Source organism: Nanorana parkeri, unplaced genomic scaffold (assembly GCF_000935625.1).
Source record: "Nanorana parkeri isolate BGI_ZX_2015 unplaced genomic scaffold, ASM93562v1 scaffold286, whole genome shotgun sequence".
In the NCBI taxonomy this organism is placed as follows: Eukaryota; Metazoa; Chordata; class Amphibia; order Anura; family Dicroglossidae; genus Nanorana; species Nanorana parkeri.
Genome location: NW_017306554.1, coordinates 1,327,468 through 1,351,590, shown reverse-complemented (window position 1 = coordinate 1,351,590; position 24,123 = coordinate 1,327,468). Strand labels below are relative to the sequence as shown.

General features: G+C 38.7%; 1 protein-coding gene across 1 annotated transcript in view; it reads right to left on the bottom strand.

Annotated features, from left to right (window-relative positions):
• The window catches only part of CRLF1 (cytokine receptor like factor 1), a 130,924-nt gene that overhangs the window by 46,586 nt on the left and 60,215 nt on the right, over positions 1-24,123 (bottom strand). Inside the window, exons 3-6 of the mRNA XM_018557487.1 lie at positions 15,857-15,986; positions 15,023-15,192; positions 10,399-10,556; positions 5,687-5,855 (exon numbers count right to left, since the gene is read on the bottom strand). Of these exons, the coding sequence (XP_018412989.1) occupies positions 5,687-5,855; positions 10,399-10,556; positions 15,023-15,192; positions 15,857-15,986 (627 nt within the window). The remainder of the gene's footprint in view (positions 1-5,686; positions 5,856-10,398; positions 10,557-15,022; positions 15,193-15,856; positions 15,987-24,123) is intronic.

Here is a 24,123-nt window from a genome sequence, read left to right as displayed (position 1 = left end):
CTTGCCGCTGCTAGACCCGCCCGCCTGCATTCACATGCCGCACCTCCTCCCCGCCTCACGCTTGCCGCTGCTAGACCTGCCCCTCCCTGCCTCACACTGCTAGACCTGCCACTCCCTGCCTCACACTCATAGCTCCTCCCTGCCTCACACTCAACGCCCGCCTACATCCATGATCGCACAGGGACGTGGGGAGAAGAAGAATTAAGGAGGAGCAGGTGTGGGGGCATAACAGCCGCTTTCAGAAGCATGGACAGCCAGCGGCGGTCTACAGTGGGTGAGAGTGCCTAAGTAGTGGACAAGGAGCGGAGTAAGGCCAGAACCATGTAGGGAGCCCAGTGTGAGGAGAGCACCATCCCCTAGCCAGTCACCCCTTTCATGGACCTAATAGGAGTCCTCACATCCCCCGACCATTCACACTATCGTTACATGGATGGCAAAAGTGGCAGAAGGGTGGGGAGAATGCGGGGCAGAGGCAGAGCCTCCCGCTCTGCCTTTGCCCCGCATTCTCCCCACCCGTCTGCCACAATGGGGGGCCAAGTTGCTGCACCATGGGCCTCTGGGATGTACTTGCCCCCTAGGCTAAAAGTTGCAAGTCAGCCCCTGCTGTGGACAGCTCCAAAAGGCCGGTGACCCTGGTGCTGGACTTCCAGGGTACATTGTAGGAAATACAACACAGAGCTCCAAAGAGCCTACTTCATAGATCCTGCTATACAACTTGCTCACAAACCTACTGCCACTCTGCACAGCCTTCCAACAATGAAACATTGCTATGGCCACCCAACCAAACAAATTATATCCTTATACACACATAAAAATAAATATAATATTTCAAGCCTCTGACGGTATATTAGTAACCTTTGCAAGAAGCCAACATTTATGATGTCAAATCAACATTCTTTAAGAGTTATAAAAGAACAATGGTTTTGGAAAGAAAAACTGATATTTGTTGTCAGAAACAACCATATTAGATACTTTTATTTTCATCTGGTAAATCCCCTGGCTCACATATGACATTAAACTTTCTCAAAAAGGATCCCCATGAAATATACCACATCTGTATAGTATGGGATTTAAAATGAAATAATTTTTCTGTCCAAACGGAATTTTAAAATCTATCTATTTGTTGTATTAGTGTTCAAAATGATGTTCTCCTAACTTTTTCATCAACTCAGATTTGAAACACAACTATATCTGTGTATATGTTTTAAATAACTTGTCATGGGAGTTAGCAGAGCTGTTTTCTTCAAATCCTGTTTATACCCAGGATTATAAAAACCGGAAAATAATAACATGGAGATAGGTTAATAATTAAGAAACAGAGAACTGTTGAAATCTGCTGGCAGCTGATAAGGTATAAAAAACAAGAGGTATTTCCCCACTGGGAAATAATTTTGAAAACTGGCTTTTTCGCAAGAACACCAGGTGTCGAAGCATAGTTAAGACATTCTTGACTAGGAGAAAGAGCAGTCTGTAGACTATTAAGTGTACAGCCAACTCAGGCAAAATCCTGTCTGCTCCAAATATTGTCAGCTCCTGACAGTTCAGGAGGTAATGGTATACCATAAGAGTGTGTCACTGTTTTTGTCACGGAAAACTCTGCCAGATTGCAAGCTATACATTTAGAAATAGAACAAAATATAGGACAAAACAATACTGAAACTAATGTAAGGGGTTGGTTTAGTCATTTTACACTGGCTTGTGTTTACTGCAAACAGTTAAGTAAATTCAGATGAACTGAAATAGTAATTCCAGTTTTGTTGAGAAAAAAATAAATCCTCTCTGGGCGATCTGTGTACATTACAAGGATTATAACAAACTTTGTGGCAGTTTCCTACCCGTTTCTGTTCTGAACAAAAAGCTGTTTGTTGCAGCATGTCCTTTCCAAACTGGTTCCTGAATGGGAGGGTCTGGGTTCATTATATAACCAGCTGGTGGACTTCCTGTGTTGTAATGAGCAGTGCAGTGTTTGCATCCCTTTTAGTAGTAATGACCCCTTAGGGAGTATCTCACCAAAAATGTAATTCCTGTTGCAAGGGATGCCAAACATTATACTTGTTTCTTAGTGCAGACTTCCGGTAAAATAAGTCAGCCAATCACAGAAGCAAGAATTGACATTTCTGGGGGTGCTCCGTACACCAACTGCATACCAACTGAACAGAACGCCTCTAAGTCACCATATTGCATTAAATATTTGACAAATTTAGAACTTTACAACTGCTGCAGTTTTAAATGGAAAGGTATTTTTTAAATAACATTAAATTACAAAATGACATTTGAAACAATTTTATATGCTATATACATTTTTTAAAAGATCTTTTCATTTTTATATTTTTAAAGTGAAGTTTCCTTTTAAACATTAGAAACTAGACATTACAAGGTAATGTAAAATAAGTATAGTTAACAAGTCCCAAATGCTGAGTTGGTAACCAGTTAGGTTAAGATTGTACAGGTGTTGAAAAAAAAAGCTTTTTAATATGCTTGTGAAATGTCTTAGAACACATTTTGGATGCATTTTGTTTAAAGGAAAGATATTTAGTTTAAGCACTGCGATGCAAATACGTTGGATTTTTGCGTGTGTACTAGACCATTCTCTTTTATGTTACATAACAGGTCTTAGATCTGAAAAAGCATTGAGAAAGTTGCAAATGTCTGTACACCCGTGTGAACGAAGCTTTAGTGAAGCAAGGTTTAGGATGAAAACCTGGAGCATGCACCTTCAAAAACAAGTTAGTAATAAGAGCTCTCAAATTTTGTATCCCTTTCTACACCTTTAGGAAAACAACATTTAAAAATGTGTATAGTGTGCCATGGAGAGTTTTTTCTTAGGAAGAAATTATATGCCAGGAACATAGTGTGAATATAACAGGACATTGTTGAGAGCCTGGAGAACATAGCACTATTCATTTATTTAGTTATATAATAATGTTTTTCAGATTGCTCTCAATGGTTAGGTAAAAAGAGATAGCTGCCCACTGAATGCTTGCAAAAATATGATCTCATGTGCTGTAAGTAAAACAAAGACTGACATTCCTTCTATGGGAAGTGAACAACATTATCAAATGGTCTGAAATAGTAGCCTGTGGCCACAATTCCTGTAAAATATTCAAATACTTTCCCTGGAAGGTATGTTAAAATGCAGTTAAATGGTTATTTCACAGACAGAAAAAACATGTGCCATGCAATTTAAATGGCAGTAGCAACAACAATAGTAGATAACCTTTTAAAAGAAACCAATAAATTCCTTCAAAGACAGCAAATGGACGAACTCAGCATATCTATCTATCTATCTATCTATCTATCTATCTATCTATCTATCTATCTATCTATTGAGTGGTTATTACTTGTGTTATTTTTATTTTATCTTTATTAATGAAAATTATTCTCAATACATCTTTAGATTTTAAATTGGCATAAGAATGATGTAGATGCAACATGTGTAAAATAATCTGCTATAAAGTTACACTAGAGAATTTCCAATAAATGGGTCAAAATATATTCATAAGACAACATACAATATATTTTATGTAGGCACAAATCTTTTCAGGAAATTACTAAATATTATTGAATCTTAATATTAAAATTGTTAAAATATAATATTAGCTGATTGCATACTTAAACATATTTAAAAATAAAATATTTAAGAATTTCCTTTAAAAATGCAGTATGCACCATAAACAGGACCATTTCCAGACAGGAGAGGGGCAAAGGGGGCTAGCCATTCCTTATCTTTTAAATGCTGGTTTCTTCCCTACTTCGAGAGAGTCTACACTGACATATACTGTAAGCCTTCTTGCTGCTTATTACAGAGTTCAGTTAGAGGATCAGCAAACAGACCCTTGCCTTTGCATCACATCCTGTGAATGTTGCTTTCCCTTGGTTTCTCTCTGAAAGTTGCAAATTGCAACTTTCATGTAATCTTGTATAAGCAGTGCAAGAAGAGAAAACCAGGTACACAAATCATTAGTGCGATAAGAACCCCTATAGTTCACTTTGGACAACTTAGGCTTTCAGCCTAGGAACCATATAGGGACCACCAACAAGCATAGGCAGTGCAGAGTAGTGGTTTTACAATACAGTTTTTAATGGAAACAGGAAACCAACCGATAGAGAATTCTCCCACTTCAGAAAGGTTGGCTTTTTTATGTTGTAAGATATGATTAGTGGCACACAGGAATATTAATATTTGAACTTGTTCACACAATGGGTTAAAAAGAGTCAAGTGCTAATCTCACGATGTGATACTAAGCTGTTTAGAATACACTGCAGACACCCAGATGTGTCTATCCATGCAATTTAATATCTAAGTGAGTCTCCTGGGCACCTTTAACAATAATGTTCATTAACACTCTTCAATACTTCCCAGTTTAATCCCGGGCTAGCCTTCCCCTCCAATATTTCCCCATCACTGTGATGGTCAGCCTCAAAAAGCACAAGGGAGGTGTGGGAGTCAAGAGTGAGCAGATCATTTGAGGAATAAATTAAGAGCAATTAGGAAATTTGCCTTTTAAAACACCACATAGTTCAGGACATCTGGGATGCTAATCAGAAGCTAAAATTGTATTATTATAGCCAGTTTGGACGCCTTCATCCCTATAAGATCATAGTGCAGAAGTATTCACCCAATAAAAAGGGCAGCACAGTATTAAGAGCTAACATTTATTTTTTAAGATTCCCTATCCAGAGCATTTTTGGATATATCTGATAAAGAGGAATCGCAGTCATGAAACTGTAAGGAAGTTGTCACAATACAGTTAATACGTTGTGAGTGTTCTGCTGAGTTCCTTCTAAGTTAACTTTATAAACTACTGCAATAAATTGGTCTGTGGATTCACATAATTAATTTCAAGCTTATTCTAAAGGTGCCCATACACTGCTCGATTCTCGTACGAGAATCGCGGTCGTACGAGAATTCGAGCAGTGTGAACGGAGACGTGCGACCGTTTCTACTGTACGGTCGCACGTCTTTTGTCTAAGGAGCACGCTAGGAAACAAGCCGAAAATTGTATGATTTTCGGCTGGTTTGAACGGTGCTCGGGAGACAAATGCCGAACGGGTCGGTGTGCGCACGCGCACACTGCCCGTTCAGCATTGCGGTCATCGGAAGCCCGCCCCTCAGGGGGGCATGCTTGCGATGATCGAGAGTACGATCTGCCTGTCCAAGATGGGCAGATCGTACGGTTTTTTAATCACTTTACAACCATCGCAAGACTAAGGTCTTGCGATGGTTGTACAGTGTATGGCCACCTTAAGAGAGATATTTTGAGGTTCAATCAGTATCATTAGTGCCATGTTCTCATTTCATTAATTGCAAGTGTTGAAGTTTCTTTTCCACACAAGCAAAATTCATGACCAGCTGATAAAAGTGAATGTTATTTTTACTGACTACAATGATGCAAAAACACAGTTCTTTGAAAGAGATTTGAAAGGTGTGCCCCTGTGCACTTGCAGATTCCAAGTACATTGTGCTGCAATGCAATCCATGCAAATGTAAAAATGCAAGTGTATATAGCACTAAAACTAGTTGATATGTAGCCACACAAGTAAAAAAAAATACTAGTTAGCGTTCAAAAAAAGGCCTTAAGACAACATAGTGGAGCCTTTAAACTAACGGACTTCTTATCCATCAAGCAAATGCATCACATTTGATTTTAACAAATTATATATAACTAATCAGCAGAACACTAACCAATTCTTGGAGTAGATGCAGCAGTTGGATTGCTCCAGTCACTCCAGATGCCTGCCTTCTTAGATCCATAGATCCCAAATGGGTTACACCGAACCTGAACAAAGTATACAGTCCCTGGTTTTAATCCAGCAAGACGACAGGAAGTCTGGTTACCCACATCATCTACCACCTAAAAGGAATAAATACAAAACAACCAATCAGTTTCAGTGTGTATTCAAATAAAGAAAAATAAATGCTATTATACTGTATATATACAGTCATGGCCCAGAATATTGGCAACCCTTCATTTCTGTCAGATAATGCACCACTTCACGCAGACAATTGTTGCAATTACAAATGTTTAGGCATTCTCATGTTTATTTATTTTGTTTGTATTGGTAAGACACAACAAAATGGAGGAAAAAAAGCCAAATCTGATACATTCCACGTAAAACGCCAAAAATGGACTGGACAACATTTTTGCCACCCTCAATTAATATTTGGTAGCACAGCCCTTGGAAAAAAATAACTGAAATCAATAGCTTCCTGTAACCATCAATGAGTTTCTTACACCTCTCTACAGGAATTTTGGACCACTCTTCTTTCGCCAGCTGCTCCAGGTCTCTCAGATTGGAAGGGTTCCTTTTCCCAACTGCTGTTTTGAGATCTCTCCACAGGTGCTCTATGGGATTCAGATCTGTACTCATTGCTGGCCAGTCCAGTACTCTCCAGTGGTTTGTCTGAAACCATTTCTGGGTGTTTTTTGACATGTGCTTTGGGTCATTGTACTGCTGTAAGACCCATGACCTCTGACAGAGACCCAACTTTCTGACACTGGGTAGTCTTGGTAGTCTTCAGATTTCATAATGCCAGGCACACAGTCAAGACATCCAGTGTGTGAAGCAGCAAAGCAACCTCAAAACATCAGTGAACCTCCACCATGTTTGACTGTAGGGACTGTATTTTTTTCGGCTTTATCAAAAAGCTGTAATTTTGTTTTGTCTGTCCACAGCACATTCTCCCAAAAGCATCTTGGCTTCCTCAGGTAAGTTTTGGCAAATTCCAATCTGGCTTTTTTATGTTTCTGTGTCAGCAGGGGGTCCTCCTGGCTCTCCTGCCATAGCGTCCTTTTTCATTCAGATGGCGACGTATAGTGTGAGCTGACACAGTTGTACCCTGTACCTGAAGGTCACCTTGAATATGTCTGGAAGTTGATTGAGGTTCTTTATCCACCATTTGAACAATCCTGAGATTGACCATGCTTTTCCACCATTTTTGTTCTCAAATCCTCAGACAATTCTTTGCTGCTCTTTCTTCTCTCCATGCTCCGTAGGGCACACAGAGACACACAACAGAAACCATACTGGTTGTGGTTAACTGGTTGTCGGTGTGATTTCTATGTTGTTAATTGATACAGGTGAGTTTAATTACAAATTACAGGAGCATAACAAACTTGGAATGCAATTATTTCTTGCAATTTGGAGAAGGTGCCAATCATTTTGGCTTTTTTGCTACAATTTTTTTGTGTCATTCCAATACAAACAAAAGAAATAAATATGAGAATGTCTAAACATTTGTAATTGCAACAACTGAATATATATACATGGTATACTGTATATATATCATAGGACTGCAAGGATCAAAAAGCCTTGCCATGAAAATATCAGCTCCAAATTCCCTTCAGCATACGGGGGGTGATATGCTAGATGGGTATCTTCCAGTGTTCAAGGGCGACAACAATTTGTCAAAAAGTTATACATTCAAAAAGTAAAAAGTAGAGTAGAATTGGTTATGTACAGTAGTTTTGCCTGGCAAATCAAATGAAATATATCTGGGTCTGGTCAATCAAACAATTGCTGACAAATGTACAAAGTAGGGCTGGTAATGATTAAAATTTTCGCGTTCGATTAATCGAATTTTTAAAAAATCGATTAATCGATTAATTTCGATTAATTATAACGCACATACAGATCCAACTACATTGGCCTATACACATACAGCACAGCAATGAAGTAATAAAATGAACTAGGATCACACTAATCCAGCACGTTATTAATCTCACGTGCCCCACTCAATATGGCCGTCGCTTGAGTGGGGCAACTCAGAAAAATAACGTGCTGGATTTGTGTGATCCTAGTTCATTTTATTACTTCATTGCTGTGCTGTATGTGTATAGGCCAATGCCTTGGCTGGTGCTCGTGCAGAAAGTTTCTTGGGCAAACTCACCTGCCCAAGTGGCTCCGTTGGCTAACGAAGGGGGGAGGAGTCCAGTGACGTCACGGACATCTACGTCACCGGACTCCTTCCCTTCGTTAGCCGGCACGGACATCTACGTCACCGGACTCCTCCCCCCTTCCCTTCGTTAGCCAACGGAGCCACTTGGGGAAGGGGGGGAGTCCAGTGACGTCGATGTCCGTGACGTCACTGGATCGCCGACGGGACTCCCGGAAGCCAGCGGAGAGTTGAGTGTTTTCATTAGCGATCAAAAATATTTTAATTGATCAAAAAGTTTACCGATTAATCGAGAAATTAATCTTTACTTTCCCCAGCCCTAGTACAAAGGTATCCACACATTCTCCTGTCCAGTTGTTAGACTTACAACACCTAGTATGTAATACCAACTACGTATTTAGCAGATTGAGTAATTTGGCAATGGGATCACCATTACATCTGCCATGCCAAATAATATTAACACTTGCCGCTTCTCATGGAGGATCTCCTAATTTATATGTGTTACCTTTAGAAAATATTTGTAGCATTTAAGAAGAAATAGAAATTAGGGTGTTAAGTATAATATCATCATTTATATTGGGAGCCATAATTCAGCCCAGCCATTTGCTTTTTATGAATATTTTTAACTTATTAGGGAGCAAGAGGAAAATGTTGCTGGATGTAAATGTTGACTACAATCAAATTATGCAGGTAGATAACTTTGCTCAGTCTTAATTTTCTCCTAATAAATATAACATTATAACATTTGTCAAAAAAAGAGTTAAAATGCTTCTTCCACCCTGTACCTGCAGCCCTCTGTAGATATTTTCCAGTCATATACAAGACAAGTAATAGATCTTTACAGTACCAGCAGATTACAGCAGTATCAACTACAGTATGTTTTCTCCTTGCTTTCAAAGCATTAGAGACCAAAGCTATGCAGGGAGCACCATATACATGACAGATCTTTTAAACAGTTCGTGATGTAGAAATATTAGGTCAATGCTGGGGCATGTCAAGTTTTAAACACACAAACGTGATCAGGGGGATCACTATTATGCGACCAGCAGGGAAAATCAGAGTTAGGCTTGGCTCCAGGAAGAGAGAGTAGGGAATCAGCTGTGGACAGAGACACACCATGCGAGAAAGCTGGTATATCTGTAATGCTTTGAATGCAACAAGAGTGTGCTCACTGCTAAAATTTGCTCTAAGGTACCCGAGGCTTGTATTGATTAGAAAAAAACAGTCAATAAAAGGCTGAAATAGTGAAATTAAAGTTACACTAAACTCAAGAGTTACATCTTAAAAATAAATTTAAGTACCTGAAGTATTAACAAAAATGTATCTTACGTGTGCATCACTCAGCTGTAGATCCTCAAGTCATCTCTGAATTGTTGGTGACACTGTCCTTCCTTCTGGGGGTGGCTACTTTTGTTCTTTATGGTCCCTGTGTTTGTTGTAAAGTGGCCGTGATGGACTACAATCTCAATACAAATCAGTAATCTAAACATGAGATTGTAGTCCATCATGGGAGCGAGCTTGGAGTGATGGCCACTTTAGAACACACACAGGGATCATGGAGAACAAAAGTATCCACCCTCCAGAAGGAAGGACATTGTCAGCATGAATTCAGAGAGGATTTGAGGCTCTACAGCCGAGTGATGCACAAATAAGGTAAATGTTTGTTAATAGGGTACTTGAATGCATTTTTAAGATTTAACTCTTGAGTTTAGTGTCACTTTAAGGGAAAACTCATGTGAGTATTGTATAATAATAAACAAAAAAAGCGCCAAATGGGACTGCTCCACCAGGGTTAAAAAACACAAAAGTTTTGTAAAAGAGTGCAGAGACTGATTGAAAAAAAGTGATGTGGTGTGAGATCTGCAGGACGCTGCCCCAAACCAGCCAGGGGGACTGCAAAATCTGTGGAAAAACACAAACAGGGGCACTTTCCTGGTGCAGACAAATTTATTTCAGATAAAAGCAATAATAGATGTGAATCATACTCACAAAGGTCGACATGAATGAAGCATTGTGTGTGAATACATGGACCAAAGTAAAAGCCAGTGACAGCTGCACAGCCGAGCCTGTGTACCAGCAGGGTAGGTTGTGATGACGCGTTTCCTGGGTCACGCCCCCTTCAGACGATCTGATGAAGGGGCGTGACCCCGATCAGATGAAGGGGGTGTGACCCCGGGAAACACGTCATCACAGCCTACCATGCTGGTACACAGGCTCGGCTGTGCAGCTGTCACTGGCTTTTACTTTGGTCCATGTATTCACACACAATGCTTTATTCATATCGACCTCTGTGAGTATGATTCACATCTATTATTGCTTTTATCTGAAATAAATTTGTCTGCACCAGGGTTTAGCGCGGAAAGTCCCTCCTGTTTGTGTTTTTTCCTCATGTGAATATTGGATCGCTGACAGGGATCCCATAACCTATATACATTATAAATGTAAAATCGCATAACTCATACAAACATATGGTTTGTAGCCACACAGCAAGCTCTTCTTACCTTCCATTCAGAACTGTCTTCTACTCTGTATCGAATCTGGTATTTAGCTTGAAACAGAAAGTCCTTCAAAGCAGGAGGGGAATTCCATCGAACACTGAGTTGATCCTCCAAGTCACCGACTCTACTCACATGAACATCTGATGGTGGGTCTGTGGTGACTGCGTAAATATGTCAAACTTGGTTAGAATTCTGACTGTAACAGTTGCCAATGTACTCCAGATGGCAAATGTATAAAGCATTTACATTTATTGCAAAAAAAAAGTAAAATACAAATTCTAAAAAAAAACATTTATCTTAATTTTTAGAACTGTGTTATTAGCATTTGTGAATTCTGTATTTATTATGAAGGCAGAAGATATAGATTGGTTAACTTATGTTTATACCCTATGTTTCCCTTTTGCTTATTAGTTTTTAATATGCCCCCTCCATGAAGTGCCATATCAAAAGTATTTTCCATAGTCATAGAGTGCTGCTTATATCATCAACAAAATTCTGTTGATTCAGCGGTTCGTCCAAATCCAAAATAACAAATTATTATATGCACGAATATATGAAAAACTATATTCAGTAGAGGTGCACCAAAATGGAAATGTCAAAACCGAGTATCGATGAATGTTTGTACCCGCTCTCAACTCAAGGAGGCTGAGTGAGCGGTGCAGGGAGGAGAGCTCAGCCTCCTGTGACGGGCTGTCTCCGCCCACACATCGCTCTACCGAACTGTGATAGGAGGCTGAGCGGTCTGGGAGGAGAGACGGCGGCCGCTCACAGTGCTCTACTCCCGCATCGCTCAGCCGGCTGTCACACTTTCTCTCCTCCCCGCTGGGACACAGAGCAGCGCCCAGCGGGGAGGAGAGAAAACAGGGATGTATCGGCAGGAAAATTGCAGTTTCGGCATTTAGCCAAAAGTGCAATTTTCAGCCGATATGTTTTGGTGGCCAATATATCGGTGCATCCCTAATATTCAGGCATATGTTAATTCATTTACAGAATGTGCAGCAGCAATATTTGTCCCGCAGTACATTCTGCTTATGCGAGCTGCCATCTTGGAGGCGGAGTGCTTGACGTCACATGTTGGGTGACATCATACGCATGTATGGGTGTCGCCATCTTGGATACACATCTTGGATGTTTAAATGTGCAATTTTGGATTCGGAGGTTTGTTTCCTCCGAATCCAAAACAGCATAATTATTTGTTTCATCAAATGATATGAATGAAAAAAAGAATTTCATTCATTTCATCCAAAACAAATTTTTATGCTGCGCACATGTCTACCAGGCCCCTGCCCTTTTTTGATGATCTTATCCCTAAAGTGATTGTGGATCTATATACTGTACTGCAAAGAAAGCCTGTTTCCTAAAAATATATAGAATGCATATCTTCATCAACATCATCCAGTGGCCATCTGACAGTATATGTTAGATGGGATAAATTAGGCAAACATGTGCTTCTCTCCAAACATGGCACCCTTTCTAACCTAACTACATATACGTAGAAAGGTGTGCAGGTGAAAATGTGAGAATAGGGGAGAACGGCAGCGAGTGCTTTGGCTCAGCCGATCCAGATGTCAAAGTCCCTCTGCACTTTGGCTCAGCCGTACATGCAGAACATGTTCGGTTGACCAAAGGCAGCCGATGTACTGAAATCAGCCATACTGAGCCGGAGTGAATAGCCGAACTTTGTTTGGCTCACTTCAGCTGGGTTATTTACTCAGCTTCCTTCGGCAGCTTTGTGAATAACCCCCTGAATATAAACAAATCTCCAGGTGGGTTTGATCCCTGTGTGCCCAGGGAACTCAGCCAGGTCATAGCCAGACCACTGTTCATAATCTTTAGGGACACATTAAAGTCAGGTATGGTACACTAGTTGATTGGCGAAAAGCAAATGTGCTATATACAAAAAGGGAGGCCGGGTAACTATAGGCCAGTCAGCTTAAGATCAATAGTGTGTAAAATATTTGAAGAAATAAAAAGGGACTATATACAGGAATTTGCCTATGAAAATGGTATCATAAGTAGCAAACAACATGGCTTCATGAAGAACCGTTCATGTCAGACCAATCTATTAAAATTCTATGAGGAAGTCAGTATTAATTTAGACAGGAATACCAGTAGACATGGTGTATCTTGCTAAAGTATTTGATACAGCCCCCCACAAGCTTTTATTCATAAACTAAGGTCTATGGGTGGATCCTTCAGCGTAATAATGCATAACCCTCTTTGTTTTTGCATTGATGCCCTTTGTTTTGCAACCCCTGGCCTATTAGCCATAAAAATAAAGATAATTAATTTTCAAGATTCACCCCACCATATACTTCAATAGCGTTGGATTTAAATTAGCAATTTTTTAGACTTTATGATGGGGTTTTTTTCAGCTAAAACTGATAATTTGTTACCTAATCGGGCAATCCAAGAATTTTTCTTAGATATTTACTTAGACATATGGTTGCTTATTTTAGAACTGTATATTTATTTAAATTTCAGTATACAATTTCCTTTAACATACATGTAACACACAGGATATATGCTTTCCCTAATCTTTGCAAGTGGCAGGGCAAATGCAACAAAGTTTTTTTTTTATCTGTGTTATATGAAGATTAAAAAAATAAGATCCCAATAAACAGTTCAGCAAAAGCTAAATAACATATATTTAGACAAGGAAAGTCTTTTTTCAAAGATGGAGTGGTTTTGTTGGATTTTTTTTGTACTGCAGCAAATTAGACTTGAACTAGACTAGACTAGACTTGACTAGACTTGAATTAGACTTGAAAACATATTAGAAAAGGCCTAACACTAAAAGAAAATTAGCCCTTATCCACACTGAGCATTTTGTAGCTTTTTTTCTGCCCGAAAAAAACAAAAAAAAAGCCCCCAAAAATTACCATTGACCATGTTCACATCTGAGAGTTTTGTCCCTTGTAGCAAAATGCCCATTGCTGGAAAAAAAGTACATGAACTTCCTTTTGGCAGATTATGTACTTCTTGGCCCCACAGCCTTCAATTGAAATGCATTGCACGTGTTTCCTGCACGTTTGCACATTTACATCAATGTGTCACAATCTGCCAATCTGCTTGCAAAGACTAGCAACTTAATGCATGCACGTTTACGTGCAAAAATGTGCTACACAAAACACGCTGAAAATGTGCATATTTGATGTCGATCAGGTGTGAATGAGGGCTGAATGTACACATTTGTTTTCTTTGGCCATGCTAGTGTCATTATAATCAGGATAAGTAGGAGAAAATATTTCAGTGATAATAATTAGTATTCAAAATATGTTGCATTTAACAAGTAAAATCTGGGTTTCCCTTTTTTTCTACTTTCAATAAAATATATATTAGAATTAAAAAAAAAAACAACAATGTATGTCATAGGTCCTGAAAATATATTTGATATGCAAAGCTACTAAAAAATAGTGTTGAGAAATCTGACATTTGCTGAAACTGCAACATTTGCACCGGTTATATGGGTTTAAGTTCCCAAATAAGTCTTGGGACCGAGAAATACAGTACCAGATTTTTTTTGGTACTTATTACTCAGAATTAGACAGCATTTTGAATACATTTTAAGATGAAAGTTTTGTCCTAATTTTACTTTTAAAATGTATTTTTTTTAAATCAGTATGAAGGTATTTGTTTTTTGCTCCTTTTTAACAGAGTCCAGCAAATGAAGGGGATTTTCTGGCTTAACTTTCATCATAAAACAAGATATCATATAATTTAGTAAGCTTTAAAACAGTTTAACATTCTTCAGTTCCAAGCATGCTATCTACTCATCAAAGACCTTTAATCAAAATAGAAGCTGTTTTTTTCAGTAATCAGCAATTATATGAGAATGATGCCAGCACATTGGACAGAATTTAAAATTACTAACCTTTATTCTGTATTTACATCACATCAGAGTTAACATTGTGCTATAATTAAAGTAGCATAGCAGCTGAAATGCATTGGTTATTTCTCCAAAGTGATGTAAATAAAGGGGTATTTCATTTTTAATTCTCTCTATCTTGCTGATCTTCTATTCTTATGCACTGATAACTTTTGGAGTGAGCAGATCAGGTGCTCAGGTACTCACCTGTCATTCACAGTAGTAAGTGGGCTGTCTTTTGCTTTTTATATGATAAGCAATTACCTTACCTACAGCAACCAACAATATGTTTCTTATCAATAGCTTAGAGCACTCGTAACACTGAAAGGTAACTGCTGGCGGGCTGTTTTGGGTTCTCCATTGCGCTTTTTAATTTTAGCGAAATTTAAATAATTATACTAATTAAATGTAAGATTTGCATAGTCAAACAAGTGGAATTATATAAACATTAATAACTGAAAATAAATAAAATATGCAAGTTGAACCATTATTACTTGAACACTACAAGTAGTCACAATTAGTTATAATCAGCACACTCACAACAGTAGCTGTAAAATTATACACAGAAGCAAATATAAAATCAGCAATTTAAGCCATTGGACAAACATTCTTTCAGCAGTTATTGGGTTTTTATATACAAAAATATACAGCTTGCTGAAATTATTACATTGTATTAACACAAAGAGATTTTTTTTTTAAAAGCTCATTAGAATGCTAATTAGTTCCACAGATCATAGAGAAGGCTCTAATGTATCTTACCCACATCAAGAATGTCCAGGGTTATTATGTCAGAGGTGATAGATCCTAGTCTGTTTGAAGCCTCCACCCAAATTTCATACGGAGTGAAGAGGGCAAGATCCTTAGGGATGTGGCAAGAATATTGACCCATGGTGTGATATTCTTGACATGTATTATCTCTGCCATACCACCTGGAAAATATACAAATGTGCTGCATTCATTTGAGAAAAATTAACCAGTTCTCATAATTGGACTTAAAAGTCTGAGGTTGGAACACTGACATGCTTCTGTCAAGTGGCAGACATGTGCTCTAGTTACATGTTCTAATACATAGAAGTTGATTTACTAAAGGCAAATAGGCTGGAGAACTTCCCCTGCAAAGTGCAAATTCCTGGCAGTCAACAGTCTTATTTACATTTAGTAAATCAACCACATAATTCCACAATTGCTATAATATAAAACTTAATTTCAAATGTACAGTGTTTCTGATGTAAGTCTCGCTTATATATATTCATTAGAAATATGTTTTGTTTTAGTTCTTCTTATAATAAGATGGTAATCTCACTGATTGTCTATTATTACAAAAACACTACTATCTCCAGTATATAAAAGGAAATGCAAAATAAAAATTATATGTATTGGTCTGAATTTGAGTAGAAACAAAAGTCATGCTAGAGCTGGCAACCCATACAAATGTCAAATTTGTCAGTTTAATTTAATTATTTGCATATCTTTAGGTATGTTGTCCATGTGGCAATGATGGGTCTGCCACTAGCATCATTGTGGCGTGTGGTCACAGGGGGGCACCATAAAACTTGTAAACAATTTTCTTATATTTTCTCACTGGCACAGTACCTGAGTTTGTATTTCAGGGTATAGTTGGTGTGTAGGTAGGTTTCTCCTTCACTACCTGGAACCCACTTGCAGGTCAGGTCTTTCATATTCTTCGACCAACAGGTAATATTGGTAGGTTTTTCAGGAGGCACTGTGTCACAAAATAAGAAAAAGCCATGTTAGAAATAGAATTGTGTATCACCCGAAAGAAAATGTTTTCATGTGGGACTGTACAATAAGTTGTAGAGTAACTAACAGAGAGAGATGGGAGAATGATTTGAACTTTGCTCTGACATTGAGGGGCTTGAATGGATCCTTTGATCCCTTTCACAATTTGTGTATTGTTTCCCACTTATGGTTTTGTGGAGTTCAAAATGGTTTTAAATGGCCACATAAGAAATAACATTCTCTACTGAGTTTCCACAGATGATATCCACTTTACTTTACTTTCCAATTTACCTGGAAATACATATAGGTCTCCAGATGAAAACAGTGTAGGAGACAAGTGTGTTTTGATCAGGCTTTTGTAATACAATTGTTTGATCAGTAATATCAGCATCCTGGAGCAGGCAGAAAGAACTAACATTTTTACCTGAAATAAAAGTACATTTAACATAGCATGGTAAAGCCACATCAATGGAGCTCAACCATGGAAAGCTGAAAATGTTTTTGATAGTTTTGAGGAAAAAAAGGTTCTTACATATATGCAGTAACAATACAGAAATTTGGAATATAAGCATAAAGGCCAGGCAGTAGGCCCATGCATTTAGAAATAAGGAAATTAAAGATCCTAAAGGCAGGAAGAGGCAACATTAGATCACGAAAAATAGAACAAGAACAAGGTATAGCAAAACAATTGAACACTATCAACGTTTTCCTACGATGTAATGCTTTTCTTGTGGTCATTCAAGAAAACATGTACAGAAAGCAAATGCGTAAAAAAAAGTGACCCAGAAATCTGTTCTCCAGTATGCTTAGAGAAGTCACTAACGCAGCAAAATAAAGGGACTCACCCTTCATCCTATAGGCAGCAAATTATTATTTATGAATATTTAATAGACATGTATGTTACACTAAATAACACTAAACTCAATAGTTAAATCTTGCTTGTATCAGTGGCTACTTTACAACACACACAGGGACCATGGGGAACAAAAAGTAGCCACCTGTCAGGAAGCCCATACAAAGTGGATTGCGTCTGCGCGTGCGCATATCTACGACGTATTGTGGCGCCAAACGGGCTATTTAAGCTCAGCCCCTCCATATCTCCAGTGCTGAGTACTCTTCAGCTTTGTGCCTTGTATCCTGTGCCTGTTTCCTGTCGTGTTGTTTCTTGTTGCTGACCCCGGCTTGCTCCTGACTCTGCTGATCTTCCGGTATCCTGACCCTGGCTTGTCTGATGATTCTTCTGCTTCCTGCCTGTTCCTGTATTGCCTGCACGTTATCGAACACGGCCTGTGACCGACTACGAGTTTGTCTCTTGCTACACTACCTTCCTGCCTGCACGTTGCCAACCCGGTCTGCCTGACTTCGAGTATCTTCTGTCTGCCTCCCTGCTGTGTGTTTATACTGCATTATGCAGCAAAGTGGCTAACGAACTTCAACCTAGCACCCAAGTCTTCATTCCGGCACTCGTTCCCCGCTGTGCCCCAGAGTACCTGTATTCACTATCAGGCTTTCTGGGACCAGAGTTGCAAGAGAGAGGCCGCCCTCGTCATCTCAAGCTCCATCTGGTATGTGACAGTAGTACTCAGCCACCCGGAGCTTGAAAAGGCGGTTTTCTTTATCATGGAGGAACTTTGTCACCAAATTTCCGCCCTTACCCAAGCAGTCAAGGGCCTACAAGAAGGTTACTTTCAGCTGGAAGGACGCAGATGCCTGGAGGCTATGGCACACACTCCGGCGGCCGAAGCCGCTCCACCTCTCGGTAACTCACCTGTTGTCGAAGCACCAACCCCTGCAGTCTCAACTCCTGCACCCAAGTCTTCATTCCGGCACTCGTGAACCGCTGTGCCCCAGAGTACCTGTACTCACTATCAGGCTTTCTGGGACCAGAGTTGTAAGAGAGAGGTCGCCCTCATCATCTCAAGCTCCATCAGGTACGTGACACCACCCTCCAGAAGGAAGAACAGTGTCAGCATGAATTCAGAGATGATTTGAGGATCTACAGCTGAGTGATACACAAATGAGCTACAATTTTTAAAAGCTGAGGCACTTGAATGCATTTTTAAGATTTAACTCCTGAGTTTTGTGTCACTTTAAGATCACTCAGCCCACTAGTTTGTCATACATATCAAGAGAGTTAATTTACCAAAGGAATAAAGCATGTTAACTTTGCATAGTGTTTTTTTAATCTAAGTTAAAGGAAAAGTGAATTTTCCTTTAATTTAGTTAAAGAGAGGAAGCCCTGCTGACTTCTATGATCCAATCAGGTGCAAGCAAAAATCCTGCTTTTTTAAAATTTCCCATGATTGGGTATTCTTTGCAATGTGAATGTTCATCACATTCACTAAACTAAGTAAAAATTACATTGCAAACGTAAACATTTACTTTAAAAAGTGAACATGCTATACCCTTCTAGTAATTCACTTTACACTCCATAGATTTCATTAATTTGCATAGTGTTAGTGCAACATTAAATCACTGCCGAAGTTTTACACATGCCAGTAACTCAGCACAAGATTGGTTTTAAGATCATATGAAGCAATTATGGATATGGATGTTTTTTTCTCCTGACTAGTTTGCATTTAGTGAATATGCTAGTATAATATTGAAGTATTTATTTATTACTAGTATTTATATAGCGCTGACAATTTACGCAGCGCTTTACACAGTGCACATTCACATCAGTCCCTGCCCTCAAGGAGCTTACAATCTAAGGTCCCTATCACACATGTATACATATGAGGGACAATTTAGACAGGAGCCAATTAACCTTCCAGCATGTGGGAAACATTTTCAGTAGACAATCATTAAGTTTTGTAATTATTCTACAGGCAATTTAAAGTGTATGTAAACCGTAAAAGTCAACCTCTTGTTTTCTTTTTTTTTTTGGGGGGGGGGGTCTGTTAAATATACAATTGAAAGCATTTTGTTATATCTATTTAAGTGCCAAAAAAGAAAAATACGTGTTAAACAGTATTATAAGCCTAGCTCAGGTTACTTCTGTAAACTACAGAATTTGTTACTCTATGGAGAGGGGGGAGTGTTCTGTTGTCCTAAGATCCTTTTTGTCCTAGCGTGACAACTCCATAGGGAAGGTACTCTGAGTGAACATTTTCCCTCTAGGACAGAAAGTGCCTAACCACAATCCCCAGGTAATGTTAAAAGAGAAAAAAAAGCCTTAAAAAACAAATGCAGCCAACAAATTCAAGGATTGGTATGCTGTAATGTATTCATTTTTTGTTCTTTAAGATTACACTTTAAGATTAATATTACATTTTACATTTATCTATGCAGCCAACCGTGGCCAAGAACAGTAACATTGTGCTGGATTTCGAGTAAAAGGTGAAGGAGTGAATCCATTGGCATATACTAAAAATAAGAGATGTTTTTATACAGATAACGTTTCTAGTATAGTAATAAGAACTGCAAAGACAACTAGAACTATAAAATAAAAAAAGAACACTCATACTGAGATTTTGTTGAAGTCAGCTAAATTGGCTGTGTGCAGAAATGGATTAAATACTGACAGCAATTTGCTCTATAACTTTCCACCCATATAGCTCACAGAAATGTTAAAGAAAGTATACTGACAAGCACTGAAAAGCAAATACTTGCCGGAAAATCAATCTAGGTAACAATGTTGTTTTAAGTAAGCCCTTATTTCTAAAATAAAATAAAGCACAACTGACACATTCCTCTAAAAGAAAATATTCTATCATATTACGTATACATATGCAATGAAAGTTTTTCTTGTATCCTGGGGTTTAAAAAAAATAAGTTTTAATCCCTCATCATAGCATTCTGACATAATGGTATTCTTGCATACTACCTTGTTTGATCCATGTGGATAAAAGGAGCTAGGCAAAGCAAATGGGATTTCCCACTGCTCCATGTCCTCATAGCAGAGTTCAGTATACTTTATGTGCACATCCAAATTGTATCAGTTAAGGAAACCATAAACATCATCAATAAATGCTATCATCATTAAATGCTATCATCATTATTCACCCAATGTTAAAGCAGAAGACAGTGATAAATCAAAACTGCTTCATTTGTAAATGAAACAATGCTCTTTTGAACTCCTCCTATTTAATACTTCTCCCATATTTTTGTTGCAGAGAAACAATGGGGGCTGATTTAATAAAGATATAAGTTTCATGCTAGACTGTACTCATTGCAAATACGCTATCGCCATGTCAGGTAATTAAAATTATATATTTATAATAGTTATAATTAAAAAGTAAAATATTTTTCACCCAAACTTGAAGGGAAGTAAACCTAGGCTAGGCTTTCTTATAGTAAATTACAGCTCCTACTTCCACTTTGTTATAGATGTTGAAATCTGACAATACATGCTATAATAATTTAACAGTCCAGTGTTTGTATATTTATTAACAGCTGGAGACAAGTTATGTAATGCTCGAGAACAGAAACAGCAGGAGGATTTTGATGTAATTAAAACCAAAAACACTGTGGGCCATCTTCTTAAAATTTGCCAAGCTAGACATATATGCATCCCTTAGCTAAAATGACTAGCCTACATGGTCATCATCATTCATCTGCCAGGATGGATTGTTCTTTACCTTATACTAATAATTAGGGATGCACAGATACTTTTCGAGTACCAGTGCAGATACTTGGCATTTTCATGAGAACTATCAGGGTTGCAGCGGTTGCAGCTGGGACCTGGCTTAGGCACTCCACCACTGTCCTGAAATCATTAGTCAATATTGTTTTAGAAAACCTGTCACATGACAATAAACAAAAATGTATCAGTACTCGTACTTGTAAGTACTCGGCAAGTACCAGTACTCGTACTCGCAAAACTGGTATCTGTGCATCCCTTTATTTATATTTATAAAAACAAAATCATACATTAAAACAGAGATGTAGAAATCTCAGGAGCTCTGTCTGCTCCTTACAAATGACAGCTGCCTCCTAATTTTTTAATTTTTCTCTAGTCTAGTCTTGGAGCTCAAAAGTATCGGTACATGTACTCGTACTTGTACCGAGTACTTTACTTGGTATCTGTGCAACCCTACTAATAATGTACTTTATTTCTTGTAAAATGGCAATTGATCCAGATAATTACTGGAGTAGGGCATGGCTAACTTAACAAAGTTTTTTCTCATGGGGAACCAGAGATTTTTTCAGAGAATTTGGAAAAGACTGCAATCTCTATTAAAGTAGAGGAACTCATGTAATTGGTTGAATGTACTCTGTAAAGTGTTATGTAATCGCTCAGTACTATATCATTATGAGAAATAAAAAAGTGTGATGTACTTTACTGGGTTTTCGGACCACAAATTGTGTTGGTTTAATACTACAAAAGTACATGATGGTTACCTGCTGCTTGACTCGATTCACTGACACTTGATTCACTGTTTCTATCTGCAGTTTGCTACGCACTGACATTGCACAAACCATGCCACTCAGTTTTATGGTTTGCTGTGATTATTTTTTAAAGTTACCAACAAATAGGTATTAGTGTTCTACAAAATGATTGATACTAGGCCAGCAGTATATTTTTCATTAAGCAGTAAGTGTCGCTTGGAATTGTGTACTTGTCATTATTAGTCATAGTTGCTGGAATAGTACTCCAAATATATTTCAAGTGCAATATGTCAAGTGCAATTTAATTTAGATATTTTCGAAGCATTACTTCTTTTCTGAAATATGTGCAGATCTGTGCAAGTATAATGTGAAAGTCTACCATTTGGGTATGTGAGAACAATCTAGACTAGTTCATATTGTGTACTGAGGATGCTATGTTCTTTGGTTCTCTCACAATAGGTTCCCTGTGGATAATATTGTCCTAATTTGGCACAAAAATTATCTTGTCAAATTACAAATGTCCAGATGCATGGACCAGATTTATGGAAGAGATAATCTGTACACAGGCTCTATATTATTTATTTTTCAAAACAATTACCATGTTTATAGTGAAGGTACAAATAGGACCTGGCAGACATAAAAATATGGAATGTTAAGTATAAGGCTTTTAGCAAGGGTATTGTATTTTCCTGTTGGTCTTTAGAATAAATTCTAAGGAATGCATTGGATAGGTCAGAGGTGAGCAACCTGAGGCTCCGGAGCCGCATGTGGCTCTTTCATCCCTCTGCTGCGGCTCCCTGTCCAGGGGCAGAACTACCAAAGGGGCCTCACTGAGAAAGCGTTGGAATGCTTGACCTATTGGCGGTCACACATTCCACCGCCAAAAAACTGGGCGGGATTACATTGAAATGTGTGACCATGTCACTGGTCACACATTGTAACGCAGTCACAAACTTTGATAGAACACCGCCATCAGGGGGGTACGGCCGGTACCCATGTGAGGGGTCTGGACAGCCTGGGGAGCCTCTTACATGAGTATCAGCTGTATTATGGGCGGCATGGCAGATGTGACAGGGGAGGGGGTGAAGGAGGCCAGGCCCCAGCAGCAGGTAAGAGGAGTTGGGAGGAGGTACAGGGAAAGGGACCCCGGCGACCAGCCCACCTGAGGCCCTGCAGCGCCCACCATAGAGAGTCTCAGATGGGCTGTGCAGGATCTATGGTGTGCTCTGCAGGATCACTCTCAGATGAGCTCGGCGGGGTCTCAGGTAAGTCCAGAGTCCAGTGCGTTACTAAGCCCTGAGTCCAGTGCGTTACTTAGCCCTGAGTCCAGTGCGTTTCTAAGTCCACATATACCTATATACATGCTATATGTAGCATAAAGGTAAAAAACGATATATATGCAGTGTTATGTTCATTTTAGATGTCAAAAGGGTTTTGTGGCTCCCGGTGTTTTCTTTTCTGTGGGAAACGGGTCCAAATGGCGCTTTGAGTGTTTAAGATTGCTGACCCCTGGGATAGGTCAACAACATACAGAGTCCTATGAATCTTTTGATTTCCTAAGTATTTAATCTAAGTGATTATGCTCAGTAAATGTGGCTTAGCTGGTTTTGCTCTGCTCTGGCAGCAAGGTTTGTGATTTTCCAGTTATGTTAGTCTGCTGCAGAAGAGGTGGTTTTTATTTATTTATCTTATTTATTTATATTGCATTCTGAAAAATGTCTCACTGGGCATGACAAAGGCTGTGGTGGGTTGGATGGTAAACTAGGAAGATAACTTTATGCTAAAATCCATCTGGGAAACAGTGAGAAACATCTGGCTATAACATTAAAACATACACAACTACACCCATATGGACTGGCTTGGGTTGCTTTGTCATGGGTGGCTTTGTCCCCTTATGAGGTGCCATGGAGTAACCATTGCATGCATGCTCCTGGCTAGCACATACAGATATTCTCATGCATCCATAGTTTCAGCTGGATGGTAAACCACAAGCCCTACTCCCTCCCTGCACCTGTGCTGTCTGTAGATGTTTAGTATTCAGGCAACTGCATGTTCAGTATAAAGGATGCACACTCTCCTACCCAGAAATTCAAGGAAGCAGCGATCTGTAACAGAGCGGGCGGTGGAGATTTCATTAAGCAATGTAAGTATTTGTCCAATCACCTAGCCAGTTTTGTAATGGTTCATGCATTCCAGGTAACATGGGTATTTAAAAAATGGTTTAAAAATAAAAAGACGTTTAATACTACTTTAATAATCCAATTTTCAAAAGCAACATCTGTTTTCTAATTCCTTTGCACATGATCGGTTATTTAAAATCAACAATTTTTTGCAGTAACAGTACATATCAACCATATCAAAGGTTGCAGACAGATTTAGTAGTATTTTTACAGAGTGATGACCTTTAAATGTAGTGGTGAGTCATTAGATACATTAGTCGGGACTGTATCTGTGGAATAATGAGAGTGAAAGCCAGTTTGGACAAGGTCCACAAGAGAGTTTGAGGAAAGAGAGCTTGGCAGTCCCATATGTTTATGTTTTTAAATAGTGTACAGGAGAAGAGCAGAAAGACCAGGTGATGACAGGAGAGACATGAGGGGTCCAGCTATTATTTTTTTAACCATTGTATAATGAAAGCATGCTTGAAAGAAAATGGGCAGGAGTCAGTATAGAGAAAAAGGTTAACGAGATATATAAGTGTAGGAATAAGAGGTGAGATAAGGTAAAATGGAATGGGATCAAGACAGCTGGTGGGATTCTGAGATTCTTTTCTATTAGTGGGGTATAAC